This window comes from Bolinopsis microptera, chromosome 6 (genome assembly GCF_026151205.1).
Source record: "Bolinopsis microptera isolate Bmic1 chromosome 6, MBARI_Bmic_1.0, whole genome shotgun sequence".
NCBI classification, from domain to species: domain Eukaryota; kingdom Metazoa; phylum Ctenophora; class Tentaculata; order Lobata; family Bolinopsidae; genus Bolinopsis; species Bolinopsis microptera.
Genome location: NC_087077.1, coordinates 2,951,777 through 2,977,325, shown reverse-complemented (window position 1 = coordinate 2,977,325; position 25,549 = coordinate 2,951,777). Strand labels below are relative to the sequence as shown.

General features: G+C 40.0%; 2 protein-coding genes across 2 annotated transcripts in view; one reads left to right on the top strand and one right to left on the bottom strand.

Moving 5' to 3' along the window:
* Positions 1–25,549, bottom strand: part of LOC134816240 (uncharacterized) — a 96,841-nt gene that overhangs the window by 8,453 nt on the left and 62,839 nt on the right. Inside the window, exons 2-3 of the mRNA XM_063824995.1 lie at positions 794–874; positions 391–502 (exon numbers count right to left, since the gene is read on the bottom strand). Coding sequence (XP_063681065.1) covers positions 391–502; positions 794–863 — 182 coding nt within the window. The 5' untranslated portion in view covers positions 864–874. The remainder of the gene's footprint in view (positions 1–390; positions 503–793; positions 875–25,549) is intronic.
* LOC134816971 (uncharacterized) lies at positions 23,039–23,734 on the top strand. Its single transcript, XM_063826031.1, has one exon. The coding sequence runs from the start codon at positions 23,039–23,041 to the stop codon at positions 23,732–23,734; it is 696 nt and encodes a 231-aa protein (XP_063682101.1).

Genomic DNA, 25,549 nt, shown 5'->3' with positions numbered 1-25,549 from the left:
GATACGTATTATAAAATTGGCAATTATACTAATTTGACCCTGCAACATTTGATAACCGCTGAGCCGTGCTGAAATATAGCCACACGAAAAATCAAATTCCTCCCAAAAGTCCGCCTAAAATTTAGCAACCAGATGCCAGCCACGTAGCCATACTGTCGACATGGTGTGGTTTGTCTACACAGTCTAAAGTGGGCGAGGTGCGAAGTGTGCCACCTGCAGGTACTTCACACAATGGCTAGCAAGTAGTGCGAGAATAAGTTGCAGAATTATATATGCTGTATACTTTGATCTCTATCCTGGACCTATATGGTAAGTTTGCTCCCTAAACCAAAACCAAACCAAAACCAAAAAGGCAGATTTAGCTGGAATTGCATGAGAATTAGAACGTACCGGCAGTAGTTGTGGTTGACCTCCTCCTCAAGGGTAATGAGACTCTGCTGGGACCATGACTCACAAGAGTCACCCTTCGTAGTTCGGTTTATAAAACCCGTGTACACGTCTCCTGAGATTTAAGGGACTGTGAGAGTGTGAGATCATATCTTTCTTTGGAGATAAAACCCCAAGTATTGTGATGTGGCACCCAACCGTACCAGCAGCAGTATCCGCTCGAACTAGTTAAGTTGAATCCTATTTAATCTTGAGCAAAGAAATAGTAAAAAATATCACAGTAAAATCCTCTATACCGGGCTCATAGGGGGAAAACAAAAATGCACAGTATTATAGAAAAACCTGCGAAAAAATCAGGGAGAATAAGTTTCACATTTTCCAAATGGTTATTTAGTAACTTACTAACCTGGGCCTTTATAACAGAGTTCTTGTTGAGCGACTGTTAATCCGATTAGGGCCAGAAGATGTATGAGCATTACATCTCATGCTGAAAGTACGGGGTCGTTATTTTATCTTATACAAGAAGATATTATGACCGTTTCTTCAAACTTTAAATATGCACTATTTCACAGCAGTGTTCCAATCACTGATGCTTATTTGTCATAGATATCAATTCTTAATACAATCAGTTTTCAGTTGCATTCCAAAGGCAGTAGTACAAGGTTTACAATTACAACTATAAAATCTTAGCTATGTCAATGTAATGTCAGATAGTAAAATACAAAAACGCAAAGAGTCATTCAAAAAGAGAAAGAAAGGTCATAAGGACAAGCTAGACCAGTATAAAACATACGCCTATGTTAACACATCAAATAAATTCCAGTGCGTAAAATAAAAGTAAGACTGTTAGGCGTTCCTTAAAAAGACGATATTTGGCCACAGTAAAACGTCAGAGTCGGCACGATAAAACGTTAACGTTAATTTTAGACTTATATTTTAGACTTATTTATTACTATTAGTTGCAACGAAGCCAAGAATCCAAATATCAAATGTATGGCAGACAAAATTCAAATAATAAGCGAGTTAATAAGTTATGCTGAAAGTTAAACGAGACCCAATAACACTACACGACTTAAGATGTAAGAGCTAAATAAATATCTTCCTAACTCGGAGTTGTACAACAAAGGCAGGCGCTACTCCACATATCATCTTATAAATTATTAACACTTCAACAACATATTGATTTATTGAATCATATAAACGTTAGTATAGTTATGTGACTAACACTAAAGTAAACGCATCATTTCTCATTGAACGACTTCAACAACTACACTACTTCAGGGTACGTTGGCAGATTTAGTTACATAAAGAATTCGAAAAATTTCCAACTCGAGCATCGGACACGGTGGTAGTAAGCAGTGTATATAATAATAATATGCTGAAAGAACACTTTTTAGCTTATTTGCATCCAAGTAAAGCAATCCAATCAAGCAGATGATAAGACATTATGTGAGCGTCAAGTAAAAGTATGTTCGTTGAGGTAACTTGAGGAACCAAACTCTAAACTTTGCAAATGACAGAGCTCCAACAAATGAAATACTGAACGTTTTGCATTCTTTCTCTTATTCAAAACGTGATTCTTTAGAAAAAACAAGAGTGCAGGCTGGGCAGTTCTGAAAAACTCAATAAAAGTTCACTAAAGTACTATATATAGTACAATATATGGTAGAAGTTCCCTACACTGTAGTGTGTAAGTGGCACGTGTGGTTGCCGAGTCATACTTCCGTCGCTAAAGTTGTACAGGCAGTGCACACTAATTAGTATTAGTACTATTCTTCAAGTATAATGGAAATATCAACTGGGTTTAGGTACCAGATCTAATAGACAGATGATCAGGTCACTGTTGGAGACACAGGAGCTGATAAGAGTCTGCCAAACAAACACGGAGAGGGTGACGAAATAAACGGACAATTACCCTCGGCCTGTTACGCTATGAACAAGGGATTACTAGAGTCGGCCGTCGGGGTAAGCGTTTAGGCTAAGCGTAGTGTCAGAAATTAATTTCGAAGTAAGTTTTAGGTCACTGTGTAACTATGTTAACTGTGATAGTTAAGTGTTGATGGGTTTTTGCACGTCTGTCACAGTTAACTATGTTAACTTGAGGGCTCTCAACTTCCCTAGTTGAGTGTGTCACACAACCAAGCTCATTGCCCAGAAGTCCTTCATTATATATTATAATGAACCTGGACATAAATGAAGTGCAAATCTATAGCAAAAAGAAATATAAAAAATAACTATGTTAACTATCACAGTGGATTATTCATGATCAATTTACAGTCGCCCATCATACCAAGGACAGTCAGATCAAATATGCGAACAGACGAACAAATAACCGGGTAGCGGTTGAAGCAGGCAAGAAGAGGATGCAAGTAATTAGGAGAGATGGAGATAATTAGCTAATTATGTAATTAGGATGGATCGTTTGTGATACTTCTGTGATCAGTCCTACACTTCCATGATCAGTCCATCTGGGATCAGGATGAGTAACGTTAAGATGTGCCGGAAATTTGATCCCCCGAAATGTTGGTTTATTGTATAGAAATTATAACAGTCGTCTTGGAAAGATGCACCAGAAAGCAGGAACAATCTATTATACAGTGCAAATCTTTATTTTTCAACTGGCATCTAAAATTGAGGAAATTTCGGCAAAAAAGGATACAGAATGATAGAAATGATGAAAGGCAGAGAAACAGCTACCCCGATTATTCGAGTATGATAATGATATGCACTCCCTCCAGACATGAATAGATACATCCAACAGTTGATTTATCATCATGATCTCTGTGCTTGCTAGCGACAACTGTACATATAATTATCAATACATGTTATGTATGGTGTCATGTGGTGGTGTGAAGTTGTGGTGAAGTTGTGGTGAAGTTGTGGTGAAGTCGGTGGAATGTGTGGTTATCAGGGAGCAGTAGCTTCTATCTGGAGAAAAATTAAAACGAACAAGACGGGGGGAGTTTATGGAGTGGAGCTCATTAACAAGGAAAAGATATGTTACATGCAATTAAAGGGTTTGATGCACTTTTTACTCAGTAAAAATCTGATTTCTCTGCTTGAAGGTGGAGAAATTAGGAAAAAGTTGACGAAATATGCGGAGAGTGGATTGAGACTAAGTGCGCCAGGGGAATGCAGTTAACAGGTATTTAAGGGTAGAAAGAACTAAGAAGTTCGACAACTCTTTTTCTGCAGCGGTATGTTATATGTACAGTGTACAAAGTTAGACAATAGAATATTATTAAAAGTTTGAATTACACAGTTTAAATGCAGTGTGTAGTCGCAGTCCATGATTACGTAAATTGGAAGTTCAATCGTCTGAGTCCACAATGAAATTAATAAATTAATCGTGAATCCAACTTTGAAGTTTTAGAAATTGGAAGGCACTCAAAAGAAAGGAAACAGGAAATTAATGAGCATGATGACATATGTGACGTGTAGCGGCGGACCATAAGCTTATAATAGATAAAAGGCTAGAGAGAGAGAGAGAGAGAGAGAGAGAGTGAGAGAGAGAGAGGGAGAGAGAGGGAGAGAGGAAATAAAACCACTGAGGGAACCACTAATAGAAGACCAACAAGAGTTGGTCGGCCGCCGAGTAATGAACTGAAACAGCATAAAAACCGTAACCAACTAACCATGTAATGTAACCCTGGGAATGCAGGACAACTGAAGCGGAGTGGAGAATGCTTATAGATTGGTCAGTAACAATTGGCTTACAATGTATGCTAATTTCGGATAATTTTGTCATGAGTGTATGTGTGTGTGAGATACAACAATGGTAGCTTATTATTGTTAGTAACGAGGCTGGAAGTTGTTGAAAGCTAATATGTAAAGAATTAAAATAACACCTGAATAGAACCTGAAATAGCACCTGCAATATTAAAATATCACGAGAATAACACCTGAAATAGAACCTGAAATATTAAAATAACAGCTGAATAGAACTTTCAACCGTCAAAATTCTTGAAAAAGACTGACGGAGGATCGACTCTAACGCTTGTGCCTACTTTAACTGTGTACCTAGCTCCAAACAGAGCTTAACAAGTACAGCTGACATGTGCATACTGCATATGCTGAAGAAAATCAGCAGACCAATAAATGACTGGAAGCACTCAAAAGTGTGACAAATTCACGTATTAAACCTCCAACTCTGTATACTCAGAACAATCATGAAGCATCCGTGAATGTGATAAATGTCTCATGTAGTTGTCAATCATGCATATTTTGAGAGGAGTGGTATAACACGCACGTGATTATTAATCTGGTGGCAGGTTCTTGCAGGTCCGGGAGGGACTACAACCTGAACTATACTTGAGATTCAGCAAGCAGTACACGCACGTGTTCAATTATACTGGTTCAGGACAACATCTGTGGTTATTAGTGATGTGTAGACTAAGTAGTGATTAGTTAAGCACAAGCAAGACATGCCAGGGCCCACCTCTATCGAAATTAAGATAATTGGATCGGCTGAAAAGTGAAAATACAACGCCCAAAATCTGTGCAGTGTTATATGAAGATACCCTTAGCAATAACCCGGTCACACTTATAATAATTAAAGGATACACCACTGTACTTCTTTGCAGGTTCATGCTCCAGAGGATAATAATTAAACCACTGATATACAGCAGTGCCGTCCGGCCGTCAGTCCCGCCAGTCATTACACTATTAGACTGACATGTGCTGACAATATCATTATAAGATATATTGACGGCATTGTATTCTGCTGTTTATGGTTGGGTGTGTCAAGGTTTCAGGTTAGGGGAAGATATAGTTTTGTGTTAATCGCTGCAGTTCAACATTATAGTTTGAAAATTAGAATATTTGTGTCCTCATTTTTAGCACCTAATTGCTCTCAGTCAACTTCACGAGTAATGTTCAATGAGTATGGTTTTCCTTAAAATTATCAAAATAATCGATAAAGATAAAACATTCAACAGAACAAGCATCAGAGATATAATTAACACTACCTTACACTGTCTAGTGTCTATGTTCTATCATCGCAGCATATAGCAAACACTAAAAGTACAGACTACAGAAGGCTTTAAGTCGACGCAAGCATTAAACTAAACTTGATAAGTGTCTTGTACATCTGGAGTTGAACAGACAGATATTCTGACTCCTATTGCGTCCAGTAACAACCAATAACACTACGTGACTAAGAGAAAAAGTTAAACAGACGACCTCTAATTGAGTTAGCAATATTGGCTCTAACTGGAGCCCATTTCCGGGACGGACTTATAACATCAGTGACGCTTTAATGCTGGCTGAATTAGCAAGTTAATTCACAAAGTTGAAATTAACAGAGCGATTATCATAACATCTCTGAAAACTTGACGACAGACCACAGAGTTATATTTGATCTAAACCGACTGCTATAGATGAATGACAAACTTAGTAACATTTCAGATGATAGATATGAGAGATATTGGAGCCAAAATTGACATTTTTACTCAAGTCAGTGGTGAAGTTTCCTAAAATTAACATGTAATGACAAGTTGGGCGAAGTTACTAAAACTTTGGGTCGCCGTTATCACGCTACAAGGGGTGGTTCAGGTAAAATTTATTCCGGAATATAAGAAGATGGGATAGAACAATCAATGATGGTATTATTATTTATTGCAAGCAAGGCTGACTCGTTTTAAAATACCCAATCGTCAAAATGACGGCCAGTTTTAAAAGATTGATACATTTGATAGGCGCGTGTCAGAGGTCTAGTTCGATAGTCTCCAATTTAAAAGATTTATAAAGGAGCTGTTGTTAATCTAAATAAATCGCGTTATTGGTAGGACTGGCCAAGCAGTTGGGTAATAATTCCAATTATAATGTCTGAGAGGGAGCATGCTGATGATTAGTGAGGGATTAGCGAGGGATTAGCATATCAGGATGATGATCAGCATATCAGGATGATGATTTATATAGTATATACATTATGTATATATAATTATATGTATCAGGATATATCAGCCTCACAGGATAATCTGCCTCATATTCTATAAGTCATTTTCCAATTAAGATTAAAAAAGGTTGCAGGGCTTTGATTCTTAACTGCACCTAAATACCTTAATAGTGTCTCTGGGAATAGCATGAGATACGGACGGCTGGGATTGAAGGGTGTCAACAGAGTGCACCGCAACCCCACCATCATCAGCACAATGACCCTTCAGCAAACCCCTCGCAACAGGGAAAAGGAGTAGTCCGCACCACGTTATAATGAACAATTACTGGCAATATATGCTTTGTACCCTGGGTAAGGTCATTGTTAAGCGTTATTAAATGTACTAAGATGGAGAGATGGGGAGAGGGGGACGAGGGGACGAGGGGGTTCTGAGGGGGCAGCCGCGGTAAATGTTTAACAAGGATTTGATTAATATATTAATGGGAGGATATGAGGCGCAATAGATCAGGAGGACTAAAGGATAGAGAGACGGAGACTGTGATTGTTAACAGTCCAGTAGTTAGAGGAAGAGTCATAATTAGTAACGAGGGATATGGTAGGTAGTAGTAAGTAAGTCATAGCCACCCTGTCTCTCATCTCATCTGTATCTGGCGAGCATAAAGGGTAGTTCCGACAAATACAAAACAGTAAGTGAGTCAGAGTGTGCGTCTGTTTGTATGTATGTGTGTGTGTGTATGTTAGCAGGCCATTGGCCTGTTGTTAATATCAGAAGGTCATATATTTGCTGGTAGAACACAAGGCTTGTACTCAAAATAGCTTTCAATCGTGGATAAAAGATTGTGGAAATAATGTACGCGCTTGGCAAAAGAAGGAAATGGAAACAGTATTTTCGTCATACGGTATAGCTCGAACAAACCGTCAGATCTGCAAATATAGAGTAATCTCATCCAGATTAGCACAAAAGTGCGCTAATCACTTCACTAATTGCACAGAAGACACACGATGAACAGGGAAATTTGATAGTGTGACAGAGTTAAACGGCGATTAAAGAAGGGTGATATCAGAGTGTCGCGAGAAACCTGGGATAATGCTGTTTAAAGGAGGAAGTCCGGGGTTAACGGTTAAAAAAGCCGCTTCATGGCCATGGTGCGCGCACAATGGCCACGCACGTGCGTTATTTAATCATTAATATGAAATTGAAGTATCAGAACAACAGGATTTAAATAATATTAACATAGTATACGGTTATAAAGAGCATGCTGTGAGTAGCATGATTAGATTAAGAGATTATAACTTTATTATATTATTCGCGAGTCAAAGCAAATTAAGACTTCCGTGATCCTGTAATTGTAAACTTAGCGAAATTTAAAATTTAAATTTTGCAACGAACAAAAAAAGCGCAAACTGTACGCGTGTGTAGGGGCAATTACACATACCTGACCTGTTAAAAGGCATGCACAACTCGGTTGATAATAACGTATATTTCCACCAAGCAATCTCCGTTCAATCAATCACCGGGGTATTGTGATGAACAACCCTATCCAAACAAATATAGCGGGTGTAACCCTCCACGAAATAAACAGGGTATATTAGTTCCCTCCAGAACAATCAGTGATTGCAACATTTCACGGGCAAGTAACAAGTCAGCTGTGACCACCAGAGACGACATGGGTAGTAAAATAGTAGTAATAATGTGATATACCCGAAATCTACCATAAACATAACTAATATTCATCATAAAGTTGTGGGAACAGGGCCGGTAGATTTGTGAGCACGCAGTGATAAAGATAGAGCATGCTGTGTAACGCGTGAATTATGTCACTCCACCTCTCTCTCAGGGGGTCTATCTAAGTTTATCCTTCACGTGATATCTGAACAAATATATCATCAACTGTTAGTGTTCGCCACTTATCATGTTTGACTTGTAAGAATGTAAAATATTTTAAATTGATATATGGACACATTTGGTGAGCCCTCACTACTAAACACTAGAAAACTATTACCCTGGTATGCTACATATTTACAGTAAATTGATCAATTTAAACATGCACACAGCTAACGACTGGCGGAAATCACGGGAGAATTGAACGTGGTTAAGACAACGGATCCGTGATGATCAAACATACACAATATATATATACTGCTATATATCAAAAGCAGTACGATATAAAAAACACCTGCGCTAGAGTGTGCTCTATAATAAGACTCCAGATGATTATAACAGTGTCGTCAACTGTAAGTAATGACAGATTAGCTGGTCACTTATCTGGAGTGGTCACTTATCTGGAGTGGTCACTTATCTGGAGCGGTCACTTGTTTGGAGTGGTCACTTATCCGGAGTGGTCACTTATCTGGGGTGGTCACTTATCTGGGGCGGTCACTTGTTTGTGGTTTTTAACGAGATAGTCCGTCAGGGACCTTCAAAGCTTACTGGGTGGTGTTTGAACAAAAATCTGGAGTATTTTGATGGGATAGGAAGCAACTGAAAAATAGATGAGCGGACGTAATATTTGATCGACTGATGGTAATTATTATAGCAGTTTACGCGCATAACCGCAGGGTTTATAGAACTTGAAGCTGAATCCAGTACCACTCCTTTATTCCTATATCACAATTTCTAATGACTTGCAAATCAGGGTCGGTGCCTCAGATCATAATCCACGTGACAGTAATAGGCCCATCTAAAGTACTGGTTACTGATCTTATCGCTAGATCTTAAGAAAAAAAAATCTTACTCAGCAGTCATAATTCCTTCCCTGATAAAAGCCTTTTCTTTGTCGCAACAGACGGGATCAATACAATTTCGCCCAAGAAACATTTGCAGTCATAGGAACGGTATTCCTGGCATGTAAAAATAAACCCTGCTTTTTACTGCTAATAATCCATCATCATCCACAGCACAATGATGTATTTCAAGTGGACCCAGTATAAGCTAGTGTGTTAACTCATGAGTGATTGTTCTAAGTAATTACCCTTCAATTAGCAATTACCCTTCAATTAGCAATTACCCTTCAATTAGCAGTTATCCTGACTTATCATTAAATGACTACGTTTGGCAGTAGTTGGATAATAAATGGTAACAGTTAAGAAACAAGTCTCTTAAATCTAGCTAGGACTCATTTAATAAAAATGTTGTACAAATTCTCGCAAAAAATGAGAAACTAGCAAGATTTCAAATATTATTTAAGAGTTCATTGATGTCTAAATATGACGAATAAATTTGATTGATTCGACATTAAGTAACAAATACTGGGAAAAATGTAAAGCACGAACATATCAAGCAACCACAAGAAATTTACGAGCAAATACACTTTTTAATACTTGTACATCATTACAGACGTGTTTAGCAATTAGAAATCCCTACAAAATTGAGAAAAATGTATGTACAGTACTGCACAAGGAAATCACCAAACATATGGTGGTTGCACACCAGCCATGTAAGGTAATCCTACACTACCATATATGGGCATATACCTCAATACCCAAACTTACAGGTGATACAGACAGACGAATGTGGGGGTCGAAATCTATCTGTATATATTTATCAGAGCGTAACTCATAAGATTGTAAAGTAGAGAGAGCGATGGAAAATGATTGGAATGAGTTGCTTACACAGCGAGATTTTATCAGTACGTGATTAGGTGAACAGGCGGGACGAAAGTTGGCATATTTATACAATTAACGTATATTAATGTAAAGATATAGTGTCGTTATCTGACGTCTGACGTTATCTGAAGTCACTGGTAGTTCAGTGCTTCAACCAGAAATATCAGCTGATAAAACAGCTGGGGCCAACGTAAAATCCTACTTCAATCCTACTTCAATCCTACTTCAATCCTACTTCAATCCTACTTCAATTTACCCAAAATCCTAATTAACTAGCAAGGATAAAAGGTAACAATAGATACCAATGGCAATACTGTATAAATATAAGAAGAAGCTAACCGGGTTGTTCCTTCTGTAAATCTGTGTAAGTTTCTATAGGTGTCTATACTCTATAGGGGTCTAGGTTCGATAGTCTTTAGTCTTCTTATCGCTTTAGTCTTTACTTTTGCGAAGAGTTGCTGTGACGTAAAGTATAACCGGTGTGGCTTGTATGTATCTCTATGGTCCTGGAAGGTAAATTATGAGTAATGTACCGTAAAGTAAGCTACGGGGTATTTAAAAGTGGCCTGACAGCTGGGTGGAAATTGTCCCCTTCACGATCTTAAAGTTAAAGCAAGGGAAGGGAGAGAGAGAAAGGATATCAGCATAAATTTAAAAAGATTAATTTTACGCACAATATTGTATTTCAATTAAAATATTTGTGATTGACTCCAGGCCCTTGTTCTCTACTCACTAATCACTCCAGGATGCTACTGTTTTTCCTCTGTGTCCCCCCTAGTTTCCTCCCCCGCTAATATCATCACAGGAGCCTTCATGGGAGGAAGTCACATCACAGCTATCTACGACCTGGCCATTATCCTAGCTGACTCCTGACACCAGGTCTCCTTCGTGAACATCGTGTCTAGAGGTCTGGAGCACTACCCACCCCAACATCCACCCCAATATAGTGGTGTGGCACCAGGATAAGCACATGATGTACGCCCACTGTCTCCGGCAAGTGGTGCAGGGTCCTTCAAGTGGGGCTCTAGCATTGACACCAGTGTGGCATGAAGTGTGGCATAAAGTACACACCAGATCAGCTGGTGTTTACACTGGCGAACTGGTCCTGGAGCTAGTTATACTTATATAGTAGTGTTACTCGTAGCTCACGCGAATGGCAACGAAAACTAAAGCTACTATAATACAGTTTGATACAGTGTAACTTGATACTAGTGATCCAAGTTATATCATAAAGATAGCGAGTGGGGCATCATACTTATAAATTTCTAAGAGAAGTGAAAATCAATTATTAAAGATCGACAGCTAAAAATAACCGTCTACAAATAATAATCTTAGAATGATACATGTAAAACTAGTTACTACATAAAGATAAATACTACAATGAATATAAGATAACTAAAATACGAAGATTCCTACAGCTACATAATTCTACTAATGCTAAGACACGATGGTCGCCCCAACGAAGATCCCCAACTCGAACTAAACCCAAATTCTGACAACCTCAACCCAACACGATACAATCCCACTCCGAAGCCCGTGCAGATCGGGACGCTTCCAGTTATAAATCAGTAAACTCTGATATGGAGCGCAACTCTCAATAACAAATGTCGCCCCCTTCCCTCCAACGTTTAAGCTCAGAATCGTGTCTATGCACTATCTCAATCTCAGTTGTATCCACAACTTCATGCCCTCTTAACATACTCACAAAAACTTCTAGTTTATTCCTCTAAGTCTAACATTATGAATCAGCGTTAAGACAATATTTATCTGAGCTTTGATTGCTCTCAGAAAAACAAATACTAAAATAAATACTTAAATAGACACCGTACAGAATGCTTTGGAACATCAGTTGCCACTTACAAGATGAGACTGTTTTCTTCTGCTTGAATGATCCACAAAATCGTCATCATCATTTAGATGTTTATTTCGTCCATAGCAATATCATTTTCTGCAGTCTCAGGAGGGTTTCGGCTTATGGACCTCCACAGTAATGATATTATAGGCTGAGTTACTGAAGACATTTTTGAGGTTGCTCTTTCAATGTACTTTGAGATGAAGTCATCATACAGGATTGGATTTATGACAGAGTTGATGGGAAGGATAACCATAGAGAAAAGTGCATACCAGTCAGTAGCATCAACCAACTCTAGTGAGTGAAGAACGCAGGTGATAATAAAGGGCGCCCAGCACAGAAATCTGTTACTATGATCATGGAGATTCGTCTATTAATCCGTTGTTTTCTTTGTTGCAGTTGTTTGTCATTTCCGGCAGTTGCTACACTTTGCGAGGACTTATGGGACAGAAAGGCTATTATCACGTAAGAGACAGATATGAAAATGAAACAGGCAAAGTTCAGAAAAAGGATTGCCCAAACAAACATTCTTTGGGGGTCTTGTTCTTTGACAAAGTATTTGAATAAGCAAACCCCGTCATTTCCAAAGAAGTCCACTTTCGTCTTTGTCTTGGTGAAGTCCTCATATTTTAGGTCATGAGAAAACATCCCATCCACCATTTTGTTGATCTGACCCCAAGTCAGAGTTCTGTTTCTCATCCTGCCATAATATTTCTCTAGTACACTGAAGTGCTTATCTTTGTCTGAAAAGCCCATAAAGAGCTTCATTCTTGAATCATAATGCAGCCCATTGACAAAGAAATCCTCAAAGTTCTTGACGAGGGGAGTAACCGCAATAACTACAGAAAACAGCATGATGGTCACCATCCCAACGAGTATTTGAAGGACCTTTTTCAAGTTTACTTCACCTGGGATCCTCATAGAATTCCAAATCCCAACCAGCCTAACCAAGCTGAGTCCTGTCATAGAGAAAAGGGAGACCTGGGAACCAAAAGTGCTGAAGATTCCTAGCATTGAACATCCAAAACTGGTAAGCCAACTTGTTTGCCTTAGGCAGTAGTCTTTCCCAAAAACTGCTGTATCCAAAACCGATATTGCTAGAAGATATGACCCTACCATTAGGTCACCCATGCTTATTGCTAGAATTAAGGATTTGTTGATAAACGCAACAGAAGTCCTGGACTTTCTGAGGGAGATGAGGGTCCTTACTATAATAACAGAGTTTGCTGCCACAGAAGTAACTCCTATCGTCCATGAAATTCTCTTAAGATGGACATTGTTCAGTATTTCTTTAGAACACTCCTTATTACATTCATCAGATAAATCTAGACAGTCGATTCTCCCATCACATAGCTTCGTTACTGGAATGTACTGCCGTGTTTGGTTGTCTTTACACTGAAAGTGGTTGGTGCATTGTGCCTCATCTGACCCATCCCCGCAGTCATCTACCAGGTCACAAACTTGGGCATAGTCCACACATTTTAAATCGTTTTTACAGACAAAGAAATCATTGACGTAGACGTAATTGTAGAAGGACTTCCTAAAGAAGGTGATGTACTCATTGTTGACTAATGTTCCTACTCTGTTTGGATACTGTCCTGGACATGACTCATACTTGGGTATGTCTTTGAGAGGGCAGGAAGAATTAAGGCATCTGCCATTGCAGCTGGTGTAGACATATTCCTCTCCATACAGATGATCGCAATTCCTGGCAGTTTTGGGTAAATGTACTTTCGTTTCCTCAATTCCGAAGATCTCTTGCTTAGGAAAGATAAATTCATCAGTGGTACATAAATTGGTAAGATTTTGGACACTCGATAGTCCGTCTATGCAGTATGAGATATGTTTGCTTAGGCCCCTGTTTGTCGTCATCGCTCTCCTGGATAGGCTCTGCTTCTCGTGGGACTCGTCGCACATTTCCTGTTCATTACCACATGTTTCCCTCCCATCACACAGCAGATTAAACTCCACATAGCCTGGATCACCTACCTGGCAGAGCAGCACGTTCTCACATGACGAGTTGTCTCGCACAAACCGGAGTGTCTTACCAACACCGCAAGTCAACCACCCTCCTTCTCATCACTCCCATCCAAACAGTCCTCCACTCCATCGTGCAGCCAAGACAGTGGCAGCGGGAGGACACCAACTTTCCAAGTCATCCGCTGACAACCCTTCTCTGTGGTGCTCTTACACAGGTCGTGGGTTTCATCACTTCTATCTTGACAATCATCAATGTTGTCACAGAGCTTATGTTTGTGCACGTAGCAAAATTGCGATAAAGTAATACAGTTAGTGTCGAGGCCATCATCGCAAATTGGATAACTGACACATATCTTTAACTTGGATACAGTGGATAAGTATCCCCCAATCTTACACTTCATTTCTGTCCTATCAGGGTCAGTGCAGTTCGACTGATCCATAAAATTTTGACAGTAGCTGAAGTATTGTTTAGGAGGATCTCCTTCTTTTTCATCATAATCATCATAAAGCGTAAAAGCGTTACGCCTAAGGCGCCCATCAGACATGTACTCACCATACATATACTCATACTCATATGTACTCGTATAATCTATGTACTCATATCCGGTAAACGAATCATCCAATTGGAAAGCAGCACATCGGGTAATGTCAAATATGGGAACATATTTACCAGTTTTTCTGTGAATGCAGGAATTTTGTGTTACTTTTGTCGCAGTGCAGATGTCCTCAATGTCATTGGAGCCACACCTGGACTTACGATAACAAACTTCAATTGGCGGAAAATAATCTTCCCCACAGTGTAGCCCATACTTATAGCCATTGCAGTCACTTTCATCTTCAAAGTATTTGAAATGGTAATCCTCACCTATTGCTATGGCTAATTTACCGTTACACTTATCACCTTCAGTGTAACCATTTTTTATTGAAGAACTCATCTCAGTTTTAGCTTTATCGCAATCAGTTTCATCAATGTTTGTATTGACACAGTCAGGAACTTCATCACAAAGCCTACCTTGAGATCTTAACCAGTAAAGTGTTCTAATTGATGGCATCCATAACCACCAATCTTCCCGATTCTTTATGTACTTCTTTCTTCTACACAAGAGGTCTCCACATGCAGTACCACTAAACTTGTTTTGTACTCTTACCTCCCTGGCTTTAAGTCCGCATGCTTGATAAAAATGTGGGTCGTCATCACAAACTTTGTCAACAGTGCTTTCTGTGAAATATACGGCATGATACTTATCTCTCATCGGATGGGAAATGTGGCTATAGAAGACATCAGAGTTGGTGCATTTGTAAAATGTACTATAGCCCATTTTGCAGATATTCTTCAGAAAACCGTTATTTTCTTGGACTGTGCACGAGTACCCTGAAATTGTAACTTTCACAGTATGGCTCACCTATATCATGATATAAATGTATTTGAATTTATCTCAAGCTTTTAAGAGGCATTACAATACATCAACATGGAATTTAAATAAACTTACGGTTATAGCTACCATCTGAGTTTGTATATGGCGATGATGTAGAGTATTTTGCCGGAGAGGTTGTCGTCTGCACTACCGGATAATCGAGCCACTGGATCAGAAAGACGATCGAAACACCAACAGGAAAACTGCGTACCATACTGACTACTGAAGTATTGAGTATGACACATCAAGAAATCACTATGCCTTGCTCAACTAAACTTGATCTTAGAGTGCGCTAGACATAAAACTAAAAACCCAACTCTCTCAAGGTCGTGGCGACGCTCTAACAGAGGGCATTGTCCAATGTCCAATGTCCATGGCTTTTCTAATTGCATAATGATCTTTGTTTTTATGGAGGGTTAGCAACGGGTTTGTATGCCACAACAAAGCAGGAAACCATCTGCTTGCAACATCCGCTGATTAAAAGCTACCATTAACGTACTGTTCAGTGTTCACTGGAAACACTGACTGGATGGACCTTGGCAAAGTGAAAGAGCCAAGGGCCTGGATCAGACTTTTTTTTGTCTAAGTTAATCCGGATTGACCCGGTGCAGGCTACTTCGCAGCACTTTGCCTCGGGCCATAATATTTCGATAAGAAAGCCGAAAGTGGTGCGCCCAAATCCGACGTTTCAACGAGGAACTTAACGTCACGGTCAACTGTCAAGCGCCCTTTAGAATCGGATATGATTTTTTTAAATCGCAACATTCTTTTAAAATCACCTTGCATGTATCACTATCACTATGAGGAGGAGGAGGATGAGGAGGAGGAGGAGGAGGAGGAGGGAGAGGAGGAGGAGGAGGAGGAGGATGAGGAGGAGGAGGAGGAGGAGGAGGAGGAGGAGGAGGAGGAGGAGGAGGAGGAGGGGGGGAGGAGGAGGAGGAGGAGGAGGAGGAGGAGGAGGAGGAGGAGGAGGAGGAGGAGGAGGAGGAGGAGGAGGAGGAGGAGGAGGCCGAGGAGGAGAAAGCATCTAAATGTTATTTCCATAACATTTTTGTCCGTTTTGTGCGCTCCCCCCCCCCCCTTCCCTTATAGCAATGCCAATAAGTCTTATCGCTCGTGTGCGGCACCCGACTACCATGAGCCCTAGAAACGAGTTGGATTAAAATCGGAACGCGAACGCACATTGAATTCACTGCGATTTGCCTGGCACAAATGTACAAATTGCTTTGGAAGTAAAGCCCAAGATCCAGCAGCCAGCTCTGATCATAAAGATAAGTTCACGGCGTCGATGTAACCGCGAGGATAATGTCTAAAGCTTTAATGGGATAATGGCCTTTGTTTTATTCATTGATATAAGGGGAGTTAGCAACGGGTTTGCTCACCACAATAAAGCAGGGGCTTGAAATGCTTATAAATAAAGCATAATAAATGGTAGCTATTTTGGCTCTCTGTGTTACACAAAATTTCACATGGACGGGTATAGAACATTCGCCGACGGATAACAAGCTACCGTGGAGGCGTGGAATTTACTGGTCACTGAGACATGAGAGCACTTACTGGATGCCCCTTAGTATTAGTAAGAATTTAGACACAAATATACATTTCAAACATTTAAAAAGAAATTTCCGGTTGAATATCCGGCCAAATTCTTGGAAACCGGACCGAAAACGGAACCGGACATTAAAGCCGAATATCCGGTCAGTTCCTACAGGATGCTGTAAAAAGAACTGGAGTTTGCAAGGATCTGTTGGCATTTTCTCGTTTTCATCCAGAATATATTGGTATTACTATTGTAAACATTGAGCAATAAATCGAATTTGTAAGACTGTACTAGAACTACAATAGTGCATTCAGCGGTGACTTTGAGCCTGAGGATCGAACGTGTATTTTCTAACTTTATAAACCTTCTGGCATCTGGAATGCAAAATGATACCGAGAATGAGATCGGTCGCACGCTTTTCCCATTCACATACAATTGTAATAGATTAAGAAGAACTACCCGAAGCAGCAAAGGGCACTGCCAGGCTTCAAGCCTACGGTAGCCTAACCCTATAAACTATCGCCTTCAGAAAAGGTACCATCGAAACTCACACCACTATCAACAAACAATTCATGGTATCTCGACATTCCATCCAAACCATGATGCTTGAAGTTGAACGGCATTTCATCGATCAGTTCAGTACACTTTTCAATATTCACCAGTTCAATAATTACTCTTTTCAATATTAACCAGTTCAGTAATTACTCTTTTCAATATTCATCAGTTCAGTAATTACACTTTTCAATATTCACCAGTTCAGTAATTACTCTTTTCAATACGTTGTTGCTCGCTTATCAGTTACAATTATCATTACGTTGATAAGACTTGCTTGTTGAACCGGTGCCGTGGTTGTGTGATGTATAAATCGGAGAAATACTTAAGGCTTATAAGCTTGATGAAGTGAGAGATGATGGAGCTGAATGGATCCAGCTAACTCTCGGACTTGCTAAAGCAGATCATGTTAACGCGTGTGTAGCTCAGAGTTTCAGTGGTAAAAGAGAAATCACTAGGGAAGTCATGGCTCAGAGTCTTAATGCTGCGTTAAAAATTATGGATAGGAAACTGATCCGGCCCCCAAAGAGGGGTCAGATCACGTCAACAATCAGTGACGTATAATTAGTTTGTCATACGTTGTATCATGTATGACCCGCCGCGCACGAGTGCGCGGCTCCCCTTTATCGTACTCGTAGAAACGATATATCTTATATAACGTACAATATGATCATATAGCGATGACTAAATCTACACCAAAGAGGTCCCGGCACTCCCTTAGGTTCCTGTGTTGGAACATCAACCACTCTCGGGACAAAACTGAAGGACCTAAAGTCGACATACCCGAAATCCAAGATCTCTTCAAAAGCCACGATATCTTTGCACTGCAAGAAACTAAAGGGGAGATTAACTTTAGTAACTACTGCTGCTTTAACTCAAACCGAAAGGGGTCAAATTCTGGTGGTGTCTGTATTGGAGTCCATAAAAGCCTACAAGCCGGTGTAACTCATGTCCAGATGAACGCCTCGGAGGACATCGTTGTAGTTAAGCTGAAAGCCAACTATTTTGATCTTGATAGGAACACCTATTTAGTTAATGTATACGACTCTCCAACCAATGGTTCTTTCAAGAAGCGGAGAAGAGATATAGAAACTGAAGTCAGCAACTCAACTCTAGAACACCTCCAAGAATTCCTGGCAGATATACCGCTCAGCGAGGATGTCATTCTTCTCGGTGACTTTAACGCTAGAACTGGCACAATGGATGACATGATGTCTGACAATAGACACCTGAAAGACTACGAACTTAACGCCCATTACTGCAAACAGCTGACGAAACGCAACAACTCGGACCTTAAGCTGAACACAAACGGGCGACCCTTCATCGAACTCCTGCAAACAACTGGTCTAGTCATTCTCAATGGTAGGACCCTGGGTGACATTTTTGGTGCACCCACTTGTATTCAACGCCACGGTGTTAGCACTGTTGACTATATCTGCGTATCCACGAGTCTCCACGATAAAATTCGCCAACTCAAAATCGAGAGCATATCCCAGTACTCCGATCACAGACCACTCTCTATGACTATCTCTACCAATCATCTAAAGAGGATCTCTACCAGTAATGACACTAAAGACATCCAGGATGCACCCAAATCCTTCAAATGGAACATATCAGAGAATCTCTCTGCCGACTCAGCAACCCAGTTTCGCTCGGCACAGAATGATCAGACATTTAAGGACAAAATAGAACACCTCCTTAACCAACCAGCGAACACAGCAGACGAAGCAACACGGCTCAATAAAGATTTGGTCGCAACCAAGGATGGTAAATGCGTTTTGGGGAGACTACGCGTAGATACTACGCATACGTATTTCCCGATGATAAATTACGTATTTCAAATTAAGTTGCAGTAACGCGCGAAGATATATATATAAATATTACATTACAGTACATGGAATCGTGGCCTAATTGGTTAATACGCTAGCTCCATATCATCAGATAGCGAGTTCGAGACTTGGATAGGATCATTTTTTTCCCATGATACTTTTGGCAATTATGAATAACTAATGAATAACTAAAAATACCTCTGTAATATAACTAGCAAGGTGAAATGAAATCGTCTTCCGGCCGAAAAAATTATTATAGCCGTTTTAAAAATTTATTATAGCCGTTTTTTCTTTCCAGGCTGGATTCCTAGTCACTTTTTAAATTTATGCCGCTGGGAAGTCCGTGTTAATCCGGTAACCGGTTTCAAAATTCAAGCAAGAGAGACTTGTGATCTTAGTCTGCAAATATTGTAATAGAAAAAATTCACTGGAACTGGGTCTCGGTTGAAAGTCTATTCCTCGAGGGAGGCATAACTGCTTTATACCCTTAGAAGCTCTGCTTTGCAGCAGACTGACTGATTGGTTGGTTCAGCATAAGAATAGCAAGTCGCTGCAGCGTTTTCATTCGAGCACCGTAACGGTAAAGTCTCCAAAACGACTGTCAGTATTGCTATATACCACTGAGCCAGCGACGCACGCGCAAATATCACTAATCACAGTGCTGGCAAGCACGACCGTTGCATTTATTGTGGGTATACTATGTTCCCCATTTACTATTATACCCCCTTTACTATTATACCCCCTTTACTATTATACCCCTTTTACTATTATACCCCCTTTGGTACACGTTACAAGCCTCTTTTGTGCACGCGAAGCGTGCACTCCGGCCGGAGGCGGCGGCCGAAGGCCGCCGCCTCCGGCAGGAGTTTTCCAGGCATTAAGACTCATCGGAAGTCGTTCAGCAGATTTATTTTTAGTTCAAAACATTCTAATTTGATGTCAAAGATGACAGGAATAAAAAATAGTTATGTTCAGATTTTTAAGAAATTTGCATAAAATACTCGCCAGCACTGTTATACGAAATTCGGTAAAAAACCCAAAATCGCCATATTCAGGTGCCCTAAAAACCATGTTAAAATTGAGTTAGAGATCTGAAATTTTTCAGGGCGTCTAGACGTTGACCAAATTGACTGCAAAAAAAGTTTCAAGTTTCAGGGGCATCGGGAAATAGGTTTTCTAGAACCCCTGTTTTACGACAGATTGTCGTGACATAGATAGATATACATATATATTCAGGGATAGACGCTTTGCCAGTCAATTGTAGCTTGTATTTAAGTGTCCATAGATTCAAAAGTATAAAAGATACAGCCATTTCCGACCACAGCTCTTGCAAATAATTGTTTACACTTTAGTTTACATTGTATAAAAAATTTATTTGACGTCATAAACACCCCTTGATGACGTCATCAAGTTAACCGTTTTTAAAACTTGATTTTTGACAAAGTAATAACTTTTAAAATTAATTTTAACCCATTAAGGAGTAATTTTATTCAAAATCTGAGGAAAATTTCATCTTAGATAATTGTTCAAGCATTCTGAAAATCTACCGGAAAGTTTTTCTAGCTTGCTCCTTCATAAAGATATTCGTCATTGAAGTTTGTGCTTTTTTGAAGAATTATTTTATAAAAACGTCAATTTTGCGATTTAGTATTCTTTGGTGTTGGGCCATGCCTTGGGTTGTGGAGCTCAGTTCTGCTTCCTATAGGTATAAATTGTGCATTAGGCTAGTTTTAAAGTTGAAAATCGAAAAGTTGCACACGTGGGGACACGCCCAAATTGATAGAAAATTGCTAAAATCACTGAAAATTGCTGTTTTCGTCATTTTCTGTCAACTTTAGAGTGCCGTTGTGATTACAGTTCTTCTTGAAATACTTTGAAACTTTGCATGCTTATCAAGCTATATATAAAACAATTACATGCAAAAATTTACGGCGATTCAATATTGGATGCGCATGCAACGTCCGCTCAAAGTTTGCACGTGCGAAAGGTGAACATTTTGCTCATTCGTGATTTCCAACAAATTCTGCTTTGCCACGACAGTTTAATGTCATTATATATGAATTTAATGTCAACTTGAATGAGTATTAAGTGGTATATTCAGTCAGTGATGGACCGATATGCTTACCTAAACACAAGGAAATGTTTTTAAAGGAAAAATTTCGAAATCGTTGAAACTTCCTCCTTATTATAATGAAGATATCAGTTTATATTTCGACTTTATAAAGTACCCTGGGCCTGACATTATAATCAAAAAGAGATGATATTTTACCAAAACCCATAATCATGGGTAGAGTGGACCGCTGCCAGTGTCTCTCTTTCCCAAACAAAAGGAAATGATATTAATTTGACTGACCGTTCTCAAATGCAAAATGATACCGAGAATGAAATCGGTCGCTCGCTTTTCCCATTCATTTACAATTGTAATAGATTAAGAAGAACTACCCAAAGGCAGCTGTACTCGGCAATAAAGATTCAATAAACTTCAGCTAATTCAATAAGTGATAACTACCACCCTTACCCCGAAATACTAGGTATCGACCCGAACGCAACCCAAAGAGATTTTTACAGCATCTGATTGACATGTAATCAATCGAAAATTATTACAATTCGTAAGCCGTGAATGAATGGGAAAAGCGAGCGACCGATTTCATTCTCGGTATCATTTTGCATTTGAGAACGGTCAGTCAAATTAATATCATTTCCTTTTGTTTGGGAAAGAGAGACACTGGCAGCGGTCCACTCTACCCATGATTATGGGTTTTGGTAAAATCTGTAATCACGTATTTCCATAGAGATACGCGCGTATTTTGAAAAATTTTACCATCAAAGAATTTAAGCGCCAAATTTTGCCGTATTTCACGTATTTCTTAGAATTTTTGAATACGGCGTATTTACAGGCGATTTTTTGACGTATTTACCATCGATGGTCGCAACATACCACAACCTTGCGAATTCGGTTACTACAACCAAACGTGGAACACGTACTAACAAGAAAAAATGGTTTGATCTTAACTGCAGGCGTGCGAAAAGTGAGGCTAGCAGAGCTGACAGGAATGCAAATCGCAACCCACACAGCAATTTCCTTCGCTATCAGTATCAGCACTTTCTCAAAAAAAAGGAGTACCGGGCTATTAAGAGCACGAAAAAGGGGAAATATCTGTTCGAGATGAATCAAAAGATAAACGAAAGTGGTAATGTTAACTGGGCGGCGCTCAAGCAACTGTCCGAACAACACAAAGATGAAGAGCCATTTGACATTTATGATCTTCTCCTCTTTCATAAATTTTTTAACGACCTTTACAACCGTAAGTGTAGTAAGAATCACCACGCAGATGATGACGTCGTCTCTACTCCCACAACCGACGAGCTGCAGAACACTAAAAACCTAGTCGACAGTTTGAATCGAGACTTCACCTTACAGGAGACAAAAGATGCGATCAAGAAACTGAAGAACAACAAGAGCGTGTCCGATGACCTGATATCAAACGAGATGCTGAAAAACTCCAACGAGCAACTCCAACTTGTTCTAGTTAAGCTTTTCAATGCCTGTCTTCAGTGCGGAACCTACCCTTGGAACAACTCTATCACCACTCCACTCCATAAAAAGGGTGACCGTCAGAACCCCGATAACTATCGGGCCATTACCATTGGCAGCTGTCTTGGCAAGCTATTTTCGAACATGCTCCTTAAACGGCTGATAGAATTTAGGGAAATAGCTTATCCCGACCGACCGTATCAACTGGGATTCAGGAGTGGAGCACAATGTAATGACCACTTGCTCACCCTGAACACTATCATAGAGAAATATGTCAAAAAAGAGAAGAAGCGACTATTTGCCTGCTTCGTCGATTATCGGAAGGCATTTGACAGTGTATGCAGGGATGCACTTCTGTTCAAACTGGGCAACATGGGTCTCTCAGGCAATTTCTTCACTTGCATCAGCCACATGTATAACAACTCGTCAACCCGAGTTAAGCTGATATGATCCAAAAGCTCTCCGCTGCTATCGACGTTACCATCGGCACAGAACAAGGGCACCCGATGTCCCCTGAGCTCTTCAAAGTTTATATCCACGAGCTTTCCATCAGACTGGAACAAATCGAAGAGCTGAATGTCCCAATTTTAAACGGCATCAAAGTAAGCCACCTCCTATGGGCTGACGACTTAGTCCTCCTAGCACTTGACGCGTTCAGCCTACAAACGTTGCTGAATTGCTTGCACGACTATGCAGAAAAATGGGAGTTATCAGTGAACATCGAAAAAATCAGTGTGATGGTCTTCAATACAAGCTCACGAACACTTAAATGTTCTTATGGCTTTAAACTAGGAAGCCTGGACATTATACCAGTAAAAAGATACTGCTATCTCGGAATCCAATTCTCTCTGAATGGATCGTTTAAGCAAGCTATCGACGAACTTAGGAAGAAAGCTCTACGCTCATTCTTCTCAATGAGGCGAATTATCAACACAAAAGCGCTATCTACCAGCACGATGCTTAAACTCATCGATAGTCTAGTAAAGCCTGTAGCGACCTATGCATGTCCCGTCTGGCTCTCATCAACAAACATCGTAAAGGCTATCCTGTCGAAAAAAGAAGAAGTGAGCCTGCCTAAATCTGCAGCTAAAGATCCTCTCGAAACAACTCATCTGAAGATTCTCAAATGGATACTGTACTAGGCGTTCACAAGAAAGCTAATAACAACTTCTGCTATGGTGACACTGGTAGAACCCCCTGAACAGTTACCGTCATTCCCCAATGTTTAGCTTACTTCCATCGGGCATCACTGGCGGTAGAAGGTAACGTGAACACTCTTTTGCACCACACCTTTCAAGAGCAAAAGCTACTGAATCTAACCTGGTATGATGCTTGGTCAACTATTGCCAAGATGAGTACAGTCTCCAAGCCGCAGTTATCACCCACCCTAGACGCTTGTGAGTACATACATGAGACATTTGTTGACCATTGGAAGAGAGATCTCCTCAACCAGCCCAAAATGTCTTTCTACACAGCGGTTAAATTCGAGTTTGGCGAAGAACCCTATTTACAGCTCCCCTGCCGGCTTAAAAGGGTCAATATTGCTAAACTCCGATCTAGCAGTCACGATCTTAGGATAGAAAAAGGTCGCTACACCAAAGATCAACTCAACACAGCTCTTAAAACGTGTCGCTTCTGCTGCTCCTCAGAAACGGATGTCATACATTTTTTAGAGGAGCTCCCCTCCTTTGAAACTCCCATTCTAGAAACCGAAGACCACGTCCTAACTGAGTGCCCCTACTATAACCATCAACTCAGGTCCAACCTCTCTGACAACCTCAAAAGTCTGTTGATGCTAAAAGAATATGGAGCAATAATGAACTCACCCCATATAAAAGGTTTCGGGAAGTACCTTACAGACTCCTCAAATCTACGTAATCCTCCTAAAACGTCCCTTATAACCCTCGCAAACAGATGTAGTACTCGAACTTTATTTACTGTATTACCTTAAATTATTATAGACGATCTTCTTTTATTTTCGTGAAATTGTAAACGGTTAAATTTTATTATTTTTAAATGATTCAGTTTTGATAATTTTATTTATTCATTTATTCATTCTTGTATAGCCAAAACGAGTCCGTTAGTGTTCTCTCTGGTAATCTCATGTTTAATCCTGTTTAATCCTGTTTATAGTGAAACGACAATGGGGTCACGACGTGATACAACAATTATTATTACTATTGGTGATGTGATCCATGGGTTGAATATAACCGACCTAGAAATCTTTTACCGCGCTCAGCCTGTCATTCCGCCGAATCTCTTGAATCACGTGGTGACCCCCACGGTCGCTTCACTATAGTGAATCGTCTTCGACGATATACAAGGGGGGGGGGGGGGGGGGGGGGGGGGGGGGGGGGGGGGGGGCCGCGCACTTCGTGCGCGGCGGGTCATACAACGTATGACAACGAATCTCTATGTTAATGAACATGATAGCCTGAGGTCCCCAGGTAAAGAAATCTAAGAAATGAGCTAGATCTGTAGTAGAGTTCATATGACAACTTTGCATATACAAGCTATAAATTAAAAAGTGAACATGATCAATGATCCCGCTACTGCAATGAGAAGCCTCCTTAAAATTTATTCGGGTTAGTCTTAGAAACGACATCTGGGTCCCTACTCTCGCACAAGATTATTCTCAATTTTCTTGTTGTGTTCCACAACTTTCTCGTTAGTCATAGACAAAGAAAGTGAGAACGCCTGGGCTATAGACATAGTTGTTTCAGTCAGATTAATGATATTTTCTAGACAACGCGATTTAATGATACAAATACAATTCCGACGTTGTAGTTGGACTTGGATATCGCATAATTTACCATAGGCATATATTCTTTTGTATCACGTCGTGACCCACATTGTTGTTTTACTAAGTGTCGTATCACTAGTAATAGTATCGTGGCGAAAGCCACGATACAGCCGTGTACGTACTACCCGTTTAGTAAACTAAGTTTAACACCACA